Source organism: Argentina silus (genome assembly GCF_951799395.1).
Source record: "Argentina silus genome assembly, chromosome: 21".
NCBI lineage: Eukaryota > Metazoa > Chordata > Actinopteri > Argentiniformes > Argentinidae > Argentina > Argentina silus.
The window spans coordinates 8198914-8211364 of record NC_139675.1 but is presented as its reverse complement, the minus strand read 5'-3'; the positions used below and the strand labels follow the sequence as shown (position 1 = coordinate 8211364).

The 12451-nt window shown below is 47.2% G+C and overlaps 1 protein-coding gene across 1 annotated transcript in view; it reads right to left on the bottom strand.

Moving 5' to 3' along the window:
- LOC310820997 (multiple PDZ domain protein) overlaps nucleotides 1–10858 on the bottom strand; it is a gene marked incomplete at both ends in the record, with an annotated part of 27083 nt that extends 16225 nt beyond the window's left edge. The window contains 15 exons of the mRNA XM_083692841.1: nucleotides 383–506; nucleotides 1906–2064; nucleotides 2951–3160; nucleotides 3674–3829; nucleotides 4231–4410; nucleotides 4827–4973; nucleotides 5966–6045; nucleotides 7187–7415; nucleotides 7638–7726; nucleotides 7908–8010; nucleotides 8145–8333; nucleotides 8889–9011; nucleotides 9201–9269; nucleotides 10073–10339; nucleotides 10691–10858. Coding sequence (XP_083548967.1) covers nucleotides 383–506; nucleotides 1906–2064; nucleotides 2951–3160; nucleotides 3674–3829; nucleotides 4231–4410; nucleotides 4827–4973; nucleotides 5966–6045; nucleotides 7187–7415; nucleotides 7638–7726; nucleotides 7908–8010; nucleotides 8145–8333; nucleotides 8889–9011; nucleotides 9201–9269; nucleotides 10073–10339; nucleotides 10691–10858 — 2293 coding nt within the window. The remainder of the gene's footprint in view (nucleotides 1–382; nucleotides 507–1905; nucleotides 2065–2950; nucleotides 3161–3673; nucleotides 3830–4230; nucleotides 4411–4826; nucleotides 4974–5965; nucleotides 6046–7186; nucleotides 7416–7637; nucleotides 7727–7907; nucleotides 8011–8144; nucleotides 8334–8888; nucleotides 9012–9200; nucleotides 9270–10072; nucleotides 10340–10690) is intronic.
- Nucleotides 10859–12451: the final 1593 nt, after the last annotated feature.

Genomic DNA, 12451 nt, shown 5'->3' with positions numbered 1-12451 from the left:
ATGATGAGTGTGTTTGTAACAGTCAGATTCATACGGCTTCAAAAGATATTCCTTTTACTGGTTTGTACTCAACTAGTGTATACATTGCATAGTGCCCATAATGGAAAGTGCTGGGAAACGTCTCTTGAGAAGGACTTCTGTTGTCCTCTTTTTGTCTTTCTCTCCTTGTCTTTATCTTTCGTGCCCACAGGAGAACGTGCTGGTAAACATCTCAAGTATCTCCCTTCTCTTGCTCTCTCTCTTTTTTTAAAAAATGTTTTAATCTTTCGTTCTCGGCCCATTCATAGCTCTTCCAGAGTACCTCCGCCGCCACCCCCGCCCATCATCGCCATGCCAACGATATACACACACACCAACACCATGAAAAACACTGATAACATACCAAGGCTACGGTCGCCCCGGACAACGGTTATTGTCTGCTCAAAACTGCTTCTGGAGGAAGGGGGCGGGGCTTGCTGCTTATCACCGTCCTCCATGTTGCAGAAACGTTGACGCTGCTTCTCTTCCTGAAGAAAGAAACGCATGAATGACCAAACTAACACATTAATGGATGGATGGACTGATGAATGAAAAAGGACGTTCTGGCAAACAAAGGACGATGGATGACCAGATAACTGTCCATTTCTGTACCACCCTTTAACCATAAACATGGCCCTTTTTATTCCGTTAATGAATACATGACTGGATGAGAAAAACAACTCGACAAATCAATGGAGGACACAAAAGGTCCTCCCTTTTGCACCCCACAAGCACCCCTGTGCTCAATGGTTTGCCGGCTTAAAGGGATAGTTTCGAGCCAATCCTGCCCATGCACAACAAACACAAATACAGTATATGCTGGTTTCAAACGGTGAATTCAAACACTCACACTCCTTTGAAAAAAGGTCTGAAAGCTCTAAGATTGAACACAGGAGAGGCTCAGATCCTGGAGGTGTGAGTCCATAGGGTCTTGAGGATAAGCACAGGAGAGTGTGTGTGTGTGTGTGTGTGTGTTGGAACCTTTGAACCTTCACAGGAGGTACATCTGAGGTACAGCTGTCTTCACAAGAGCCTGTCCCTGTCAACCTTAGAGCAGAGGAACTCAAACACGTCTCCAAGTATAGCCTTCTGTGAGTGTGTGTGTGTGTGTGTGTGTGTGTATGCATGCGTGTGTCTACCTCATACCTTCTCTATCTACAGTATAAAGTACTAATTCCACTCCTCATTCAAAATTTCAAATGCAGTATAATTTGTTGATTATCCACATCAATTGACAACCGTAAGATCCTCTGATCTTTATCAAGTGAAAGGCAGCACAATCCGCTGTTTAAATAGGAACGACTTGGAGGACTGAGTCACAATGAAGGAACAGGACATTGACACGAGCACTTTCTCTGTGTGTGTGTGTGTTTGTGTGTGTGTGTGTCCTGTGATACTGATACAGTGGGCTCGGCCCTAAGCACCCTGAATCGTTTTTTTAGTTTTGTTTATTTTACCATTTAAAAACCAAGCAAGCACATAATAAAAAGAAATCATTAAGGATAGAACACAATAAAGTTAACGACATTTCCATTGTGGCGAACACTAGATGCAAATCACCCCTAAACCATTGAGGGGCCCCAACAGCATAGAGGTTTAAACGGGTTTAATGGGCTGGTATCAGTACAATACAGTACAACAACCAAGCAACACAGTGTGTTAAGAATATTGAGTGTGAACTAACTTGGACCCGGCCAACAGATTCAGTCCATTTTCTATTCCATAAGCCCAGTGTATGTCCTTCACTGTCCTAGTGAGACTCAATTTGCACATATTTAAGTAAAAAAGCTAAAAAATAATAAAATAGGGAGCTAAACAGTGCTATTGAGGTGACGTTATTGCATTTTGCAAGCGTGATAATTGTGGGTTAGCGTTAGCGCTGCGTACCTTCAACGAGACCCACTGCAGGCTGTTCCTCTGGGAGTTGCAGGTGTTAGCATACGGCTGGGAGGCTAGCGTAGCCGAGGACTGGCTATCATTCTCGTCCCTGGAGGACATGGACTCCCTGGTCCTCTCCAGGATGGTCTCCAGGCCACAGTCGTCCAGCTGAGGGGGACAGGGGTCAGAGTTCAAGGGGTCAGAGGTCACCGGAAAACGGACGAGAATATAGCCTTAAAAAAGTAACGTCCAACCGAGTTAGCCTTGAAGCTAACACGCTAACGAGGGTGGTTGTGAATAAGACACCCTCTCCCTCTCTTTCTTTCTCTCCCTCTCTCTTTCTCTCTCTGTGTGTGTCTCTAGTAGTGTGGTCTGGCATTGTGTTCGTCTCTCAACGCCATTAAAGATTCAGACGGCTTGTAACTAGATGCCCTGCTGCTGGTTACTAAGCCACAGGCCACAACAAAAGGCCAGAGAGGAAAGGAGAGAGAACACACACCGGTGTCGGACAGCAGCTACAGTCAATTGCCTCAAGCACTTTAGCACTTACCTGCATTTTGTACCCTTCTATAGATGGGCCTATTGGTGTATGTTGTTGTTGTTGTTGTTGTTGTTGTTGTTGTTGTCTTGTTTGCCGCTTTTTATGAACTGCAGTGTTTTCTATATGAACTTTTGAGGACGTTCAAGTTTCCTTAAGAGTTCCAAGTCATTGTCTGTGTTATGATAAATTATTATCGAGTACAATATCGGTGTCTCTGTTTTGAGACATAGCTAAGCTATCTGTAGGAGGTTAAGTATAGTACCCCCAGCAGTAGTACACAACCTGCTGTATGTCTGTTTGCGGGACGTAGAAATCTGGCTCACTGTAATGCATGGAATGGAATGAGGAATGGTATGAAACACACCAGCCTCCACTGACCTTAATGCAATATCAACTGTTTAATCTGTACATAATGATTTGCTAACACTCTATAACAGCGTTAATTCATACTATAAGCCATTCATATATTATTACATTATTATTATGACATTTACAGTGGTTCTGTTGATGTACCGGTAGTGGTTTGGCGACTCCGATGCGGACAGGGCCGTATTGGGTGGACTTTAGGACCTTGACAGCGAACTCCAGGCTGGAGCTTTCCACCACCGTGTCGTTAACTGACATGAGGCGGTCACCGGGCAGCAGTTGACCGTTCCGGTCTGCCACGCCACCGGGGAGCAGGGAGCGGACCACCAGGACTGTCTTATCTGAGTCCTCAGGGTCCTGGCAGGTGGGGGAGAGGATAGAGGATGTAAGGCAACAAATGATGACTTTTGAGATTTGGTGCCTCTCACCTGGTAGTCTAGTATACTGAAGCCCCTGTCTCACCTGGTAGTCTAGTATACTGAAGCCCCTGTCTCACCTGGTAGTCTAGTATACTGAAGCCCCTGTCTCACCTGGTAGTCTAGTATACTGAAGCCCCTGTCTCACCTGGTTGTCTAGCATACTGAAGCCCCTGTCTCACCTGGTAGTCTAGTATACTGAAGCCCCTGTCTCACCTGGTAGTCTAGTATACTGAAGCCCCTGTCTCACCTGGTAGTCTAGTATACTGAAGCCCCTGTCTCACCTGGTAGTCTAGCATACTGAAGCCCCTGTCTCACCTGGTAGTCTAGTATACTGAAGCCCCTGTCTCACCTGGTAGTCTAGCATACTGAAGCCCCTGTCTCACCTGGTAGTCTAGTATACTGAAGCCCCTGTCTCACCTGGTAGTCTAGCATACTGAAGCCCCTGTCTCACCTGGTAGTCTAGTATACTGAAGCCCAGGCCTGCCTCTCCCTTCTCCAGCTCCACCACCTGTGTGTCTCTCTCCCACATAGCCAGAGGGGGCGACACTGGGGGCGTACCACGTTTCCCATTGTCCTCAGCGACAATTGGAAGCCAACCATGGTCCAACTGGGATAGGAGAAAGAGGAGATTGTTGTCGTACATAACAACAACATATCTATGCCTTTATGTGGGCTGTTTCACATTGTTATTAAAAAATAATTAATGAACAATAGATATCAGCAATTTCAGCTTGTAGGTTGGCTCATCAATCAATACATCCATCCATTAATTCATCCACACACCCATCCATCCATCCATCAACACACCCACTCACCCACCCATTCATCTATCCATCCTTCCATCCATTCATACACCCACCCACCTGTCCAATTCACCCACCCGTCCATTCACCCACCCACCCATCCATTCACCCACCCACCCACCCACCCATCCATCCATCCACCCATCCACTCACCCATTCACCCACCCACCCATTCACCCATTCACCCATTCACCCACCCATCTACCTTGTCATTGAACTCAGCCAGCACGTCTTTCATGCTGCGTCTGACGTCTTCATCTTGTTGGCTGTGGAGGGGCTGAGGGGGGACGATGTGACAGCACACCAGACATATACACACAGGCAGCTCTTTCAGAATGCTGACCACCTCCCTGTGTGTCTCTCCTATGAGGGGGATCCCATTCACCTGACAGGACACACACACACACACACACACACACACACACACACACACACACACACACACACACACACACACACACACACACACACACACACACACACACACACACACACATTAGTCAAAGGCATAAGCATAAACATTCCAGAAATGTCTAGACTTACAGGGAATCGCTTCAAATATAACCTACTAACAAATCATACAGTATACCAGACCAACTTCCAACAAGAGTCTCTAACAAATGCTCATCTAGCTGGACCATGAATGCTATTGAAGCAAAGAAGCCGCGGTCCCTATTAAACGTCCAAGTCAAAATACATTGTTTACAGGTATGTGTATTGTGGGCACTTTACATTACTGTGGGCATTGATCAGAGAAGTGTTCTGCAATTAGATTGCCTGAATGATTGATTGATTGATTACCTCCAGTATCTGGTCCCCGTTGTGGACCTTCCCGCTCCGCCCCACGGGCCCCTCAGGTAGGATGGAGCACAGGTAGTGATGCCCCGCCCTGGCCTCCAGACTGACGCCCAGACCACTGGTCTCACTGAACCTCTGCAGCTGGCACACCTGGGGGGGCATAGAGGGTGATGGAGTTAGTGTGTGTGTATTCGAACAAGGGAGTTAGTGTGTGTATATGTACAGCAGGGTTCAATTTCAATTCAGTCAATTCAGGAAGTAAACTGTTCCAATTCAGGAAGTAAACCATTCCAAATGTCCTCTATGCTTTTCAGTGAGTAACGTTGAGAAATTAGTTTTTCAGTTAACTTTCCTGAATTGACATGGAATTGACCCCAACCCTGATGTACAGCAATTCATTAACTGTTTCTGCTCTGCTATAGCCGGCCGTACACTACACAATTTTGACCCCGATTTAGCTGTCCCAGGCACGTTTTTGAGACCAGAGACAAAGTCCCCATGTCGTTTTCCTAGGCCTAGTCGGGGCGCGGCTTTCACCCGAGCTCGTTTAATGTGAGCGGGTCAGAGATGCAGCCTGTCGGCGGCCGGTCCCACCTTCCAGCCATCCTGATGTTTTCAAACATGTTTCATTTTGTCGCCACAAAATCGGCATGCTCTTGTAGATCAGCAACAGCCAATGAGCACCGTCTGACGCTTGGTGTCGAGAATCCTCATGACCAAGCGAAGAATCTTATAGTGTGTGAGCCCCCGTCTGTATCACATTATATATGTATACACTCACCGAGCACTTTATGAGGAACACCTGTACACCTTCTCATGGTGGAGGTGGTGTCATGGCACCTGAAAAATCAGCAGGAATTGTGTGAATTGAGAATTGAGGCTGTTTTGAGAGCAAAGGGAGGCCCTACCCAGTATTAGCATAGTGACCGTAATAAAGTGCTCGGTGAGTGTATATACAGTGTGTGCACCGCCACGTTGGCAAGACAACAGGAAAAAGGGCTGTTTAATGTGAGAGGCTCAGCGATGTGAGGATGTTGTGTAGCGCACACCCGGCATAAGTGAGTGATAATAATGTGAGAAGAACTCAACAGGCCTGAAAAGATCTATTTCACATTTTCATGAAGTAGCAGAATGAAACGCACAACAACTTCATATCTGGGGCCGAGGATGCTCTGCCACCTCTTCCTCAGGTCCTCTTCTTCAGCCTCCGTCAGCCTCACACCTTCAAAACACACACACACACACACACACGCACACACGCACGCACACGCACACACACACACACACGCACACACACACACACACACACACACACACACACGTCAGCCTCAGTCCCAATCTTAGACGCACGCACGCACGCACACTCCCGCTCCAAGACTGCAGTACATCTAGCACAGCTTCCAGGGCAATAAGGCTTATTTCCACTCGTCTCTAATCAAGCAAAATAGCTACAATAACACATGTCTAAATACAGACATCAGAATGGTACTATACACGATTAACATCAGGCTGGCCTAAGCCAATCAAACAGCATTCCAAGATGTGATCACTGAGTAGGCTATGTTGACTTCATTACACTTCACAATGCACTGTACCAGATGTTGTTGTTTTTCACTCTGTGTGTGCGTGTGTGTGTGTGTATGTGTGTGTGTGTGTGTGTGTGAGAAAGAGAGAGTGAGTGAGTAAGTGTGCGTGCGTGTGAAAGAGAGAGAGAGAGAGCGAGAGACAGAGGGAGAGTGTGTGTGTTTACAATAACCCTCTGTCTTGAAAGAAACATCTGCCAATAATCTTCAACACAGTAATCAAGAAATAAATGTTTCAGCGATGATGTCATCTTGTGTCGTACCCTTTACAGAATCCCGTCGGTGGTCACCGCAAGCGGCTTTTCTGGAGATTTCACACAGAGAGTGCACTGTGACCCAACACACACACACACACACACACACACACACACACACACACACACACACACACACACACACACACACACACACACACAGAGACACACAGCAGAGTTAATAGAATTCATGAGAGGCTGACATATATGCAACAAAAAAAAAGCTATGTTATCAAAGCACACTGCAATGCAAACTATGGTGAACCTTTCTCTGTTCCACAGTGTGGTGTGATACGCTACCTGGCCTCTTGTTGAGCAGCATCCTGTCTGTATGGGTGTAGATCTGTGTGTGTGTGTGTGTGTGTGTGTGTGTGTGTGTGTGTGTGCGTGTGCGTGTGCGTGTGTGTATATACCTGGCTCTGGCCTCTTGTTGAGCAGCATCCTGTCTGTATGGGTGTAGATCTGTGTGTGTGTGTGTGTGCGTGTGTGTGTGCGTGTGCGTGTGCGTGTGCGTGTGTGTATATACCTGGCTCTGGCCTCTTGTTGAGCAGCATCCTGTCTGTATGGGTGTAGATCTGTGTGTGTGTGTGGGTATGGGTGGTGTGGATCTGGAGCTCCAGGGGAGGGGGAGGCGGCAGGATGTTGTCCAGCCTTGGGGCCCTCCTCGACAGCCTCAGTTGGACCAAGGGCCCCGTACTCCTCAGGACCTCCAGAGCCGACTGCTCACTGCAGCCCTGCAGGCTCACACCATCCACCTGGAGAGGGGGGGGGAGAGAGAGAGAGAGAGAGTGAGAGGTGGGGGGGGGGGGAGAGTGGTGGGGGGGAGGGCAGAGAGAGAGAGACAGAGTTTCGAGAGAGAGAGAGATGAAAAAAGACTTAAACCTGGCTAAGATTTAGAATGTCCCTTTTCCTTCCTGCCAACACACTGTAAGCCAATGAGGCTGTTTTGTAGGGGGGGGGGGGGGGGGGGGACTTACAGTCATGATCCTGTCTCCGATGTGAACGCGTCCATCTTGGTCCACAGCACTACCCTTCACTATACCCTTCACCATCACCCCACCAGAGACTGAAACAACACACACACACACACACACACACACACAATCAGTTTTCAGTACACTCACAGAACTGCATATCTCTATACAGGTTTGTGAAAATGCCCTGAAAATGTCGGCGAGTTCACACAAATTCTCATAAATAACACAAATTGTCACCAACAATTTATACTGACAACATTTAAATGTTACCTGAGTTGTATTCCCCAAGGTAACCAGTGATGGTGAATCCCAACCCCAGACGGTTCTTAGTGATCTGAATGTCAAACTCATCATCCTCATCCTCTTCACAGATCTACAGCACCGGACACAAAGGGAGAAAAGCCTTTATATGGTACATGGAGATGTTGCATGGTAACGCACGCACGCACGCACGCACACACGCACACACGCACGCACGCACGCACACACGCACACACGCACACATACCTGCTCATCCACCCTGGTTGTGATGAGGGGCGTAAGGAAGTCATTGGCCTTGTGGATGTCCCTGGCGATGAGCAGTTTGACTCTGCTGCCGGCATTGCGGAGGACCTGGGCCACCTGGTCATTGCCCATGTCTGCCAGGTCCGTGTCCCCGATACGCAGGATCTGGTCGCCGCTACGCAGACGCTTGTCCTAGGGGGGGCAAGGACACGTCAGTCATTTTGACAAGGCGGAGGGACACAAGGGACGCGGCAGCCATTTTGGCAATCAACAAAACAGACAAGAGTCACATCCAACTGTGCACAAAGAAGGTGAAAGCTACTTAACATATTTCAAGTATACTTAGTATGCTAAAAACGTACACAATTTACTATTTTTGTACATTAAATATGACTTACATACAATTTAAGCTGGGTCATTTTAGTATCCGTTAAAAAATAAAAGTATGTATGTATACTAAAGTCAAGTATACTAGAAATAGATATGGGTTTTTTCCTGCTTGGGAAGTCACATAAAACTGTACAAAACAAAGGTGAAAGCCCTCCTACGAGGTGCTGATTATAGCAGGAATGACTCACATAAAACTCCTGAAAAAGGCAGGAAAGGTACAGTAACAAATGGAAGCCCAACGCCACGCCGTGCACACAGGCTGCGCAACGCAGATGAGGTCCAACGGTTTAAATGTTGGTTCGAGGGTTTGTATTGGTTGCTTGTTTGATTGATTGATTGATTGATTGATTGATTTACCAGTCCAGCGGCTCCTTTGGGTAGGATGGTCTTCACCATGATCCCTGTGCTCCTCCCCCCCACGATGCCAAAGCCCAGACCCATCCCATCGTTAGCTAGCTCTATCATCTCCACATGACGACTCTGAGAGAGAGAGGGGGGGGGGGGGGGGGGGCAGGGGGGAGAAAGGGGGGTAAAGACATGGTACATAGACACGGTCAACCACAGACACACACACACACACACACACACACACACACACACACACACACACACACACCAACTACATATTCATTCTCCTCAGTGAGGAACATGTAACACAAGGATACTGACCTCATTGGAGATGTCCGAAAGGTTCCGGCCCAGAGACAGAGTGCGGGACATTCCTGGGAGAGTGCAGAACTAGAGAACAAAAACATAAGGAATGTCAGAACATGAGGATTGTCAGACCATGAGGAATGTCAGAACATGCGGATTGTCAGACCATGAGGAATGTCTGAACATTAGGAATGTCAGACTGTGGAAACATGAGGAATGTGAGAACATGGGGAATGTCAGAAAGCCATAATGTGAGAACAAAATCTCACAATATCAGAACATGAGGAATGTCAGAATGTCAGAACATGAGGAATGTCAGGCCCACTTATGGATTCTGGTCCCGCCCTGCATGACTCTGATTGGCTGAACCAGGTGTGTTAATAGGTGTGTTAGTACTGGATTGGAAAAATCCAATATATTTGGGTGACTCTAAAGAAATGGTGCAAATTGCGTCCTCGGTCAATAAAAAAAGATTAAAAGAGTTACATGTCCAGACTTTTGATATTAAATTCAATCAAGTTTGTTGTTCGCCCAAGTAAAAAAAACAAACATATTGATTTACCAATGTAATACAAAATCTGTGTTTTTATACCACTTTCTATTGCAAGCTGTGCGTCCCCAGGCATGGGTCTTAAAATTCACCCTGAAAAATAAAGCAGTTAAAGAAAGGGTTAGGTTATATATATTCTAACCTTTTTTCCCATCTGAACTATTAAAGTGGTGGGTGAGCATGGCGGTTTGATTCATCAGGTTCAGTGACGTTTGTTTTATTTCTAACTACTAAAAGTTGCTCCCGGTATCAGACACTTCTGTATCCCTTTCACAACACAACAATAAATAAATATCAATACGTATCGACAAATATCAACACATATCTCCATGGTTACCTGAGAGGTTGAGTGAAAGCTGATGTCAGAGTTGTCGGGTGTGTGTTTGGCGTCGGTGGCGTCGGTGTCGTCGTTGTCGTCATCCAGGGAGGAGGTGCTGCCGCCCGTGTGGAAGGTTCTGGTAGTGGTGGTGGGGCTGCTGCTGCTGTTCTGCTGGGCCCAGGTGTAGGAGTCGCTGTGGCTCATGGTCTGAGGGCCCATAGACAGGCCTGAGCACAGGCCACTGTTCACAGACATCGACTTGGACACCTTGGTTACCTTCTTCTTCTGTCAGTGTGAGGGAGGGAAGGGGGAGGGAGGGAGTGGGAGGGAGGGAGGGAGTAAGTGAGTGAATGGGACGAAAAGGTGAGTATATCAATTTAGAGATGTGTAAATATAAACCTGTTCCCTGATCCATGGTGTATTCCACACACACACACACACACACACACACACACACAGGTGTATAATGAAAGAGGGAGTACTTAAGTGCACCCCACCCACCCACCCACACACACCCCCCCACACACACACACACACACACACACACACACACCCCATCCACACACACACACCCCATCCATCCACCCACCCACCCACACACACCACATCCACCCACCCACACTTCATGGGTGTTACCTTGTGCTGCTGGCTGTGCTGCCCAGCCCCCTGCATGGTGAGTATCTGGTGGAACAGAGGGCTCTGGAGGACAGTCTTCAGCAGGGACAGCTTCTCCTCCGTGGGGGCCTCTCCCCTCTCCTTCAGCTTGGCCTGGAGTCTCTCCACTGCCTCCAGGGCACACTGCATATCTGGAAACAACAACCATTCATTAATAACCACAACAACAAAGTCTACAGTAAACATGTTGTCCCCAAGTGGCCAGTCAGTGTTATTTTGGAATTTTAGTTGTTTACTACAGCGCCCCCATCGGGCCAATCAGTGTACTTTTGTAAATGCTGGATCTCTATGGCAAGGGCGCATCATTCACCCAAGTTTGGTCAACATTGTCCTTGTGCATGGTGCATGAGATATCGCGTGTGACACAAGAACATACCAACATACGGAGACCAAGCCACAATCCCCTCCCCGATTTCATCGTGGGGGGACATTAACCACTGCAACTGATATTGTTACTTTGCTTGGTCGGCACGCGCTGTAACACTATTTTTGTATAACCGATCCAACTTATGACACAACTACTACTAGGAAGTGCTAAATGTTGTATTATGTAATGTGATTATTTAACGGAGGACCGTTAAACATTCTTCTTAGCTGCATTCGTTCATTTGAGAGGGGTGTTTGTTCACTCGTTCATTTGAGAGGGGTGTTTGTTCACTCGTTCATTTGAGAGGGGTGTTTGTTCACTCGTTCATTTGAGAGGGGTGTTTGTTCACTCGTTCATTTGAGAGGGGTGTTTGTTCACTCGTTCATTTGAGAGGGGTGTTTGTTCACTCGTTCATTTGAGAGGGGTGTTTGTTCATGCGGCGCTCAGCCAAGAGAACTGTCAAACGGAGTTGCGTTCAGGAGCGCAACGTTTATAGATTGCTCGAGATGGGAAGTCAATGCGTTTATTATCCTGGGGGGACGATAACTGTGATTCATAGACGTATACGATTGTATACTTTGGGGCATTGTCTCACCAATTTTGACTGAAGAGTGTAATAATGGAAAAGTATGTATCTATTGACCCTCTGTAGTTATATCTAAAACTTAATTGGACTCTTCCAGTCAGATTGGATCTGGGTATTTAAGTCCCCTCATTCCTGTCCAAGCGGAACAGGGGATAAATACTGCCAGGTAACAGGCAAGAGTGAAGCCTGCGTTGACTTTTGTTGAGAGCCATGATTTGATTACCGTACAATAAAAGCCTTCACCTTAGGCGTGCACCTGCACCATCATTGACCTGCCTCCACTGAGAACAGTGACGTAGTAACGACAGAACTGTAGTAAGTAGCCTGCGCACTGGAGCACACAGGCCAGGCTGGCCCAGAGGGGCAGAAGCCAATCTCCTGCTTCTGTAGTGTGAGGCAGCTTGATGGACAAGTACACCCCCTGGACAGGACGATAGTCGCAGAGCATTACCCCAAATCCATCTCCTTAATGCTGAGCACCAAGCAGAGAGGCATCGGATCCCATTGTTTTTAGAGTCTTTGGAATGACTCGGCCAGGCATACCCAACATTCCGAGCTCAGGGCAGACACTCTAACCACAGGGCCACTTGAGTCGATCCAAGAAAGAAAGAAACGTGCTCTATGAATAAAGTTTCAATAGAACATACGTGGTGCAGACACTTTCTGTGAGAAATCTGGATACCTCTTATTAAAGGCATAGTTCACCCAAATTACAAAATCACATATTTGGCATGACATTTCAAACATGTCAATTTGGGGTCCATTGACT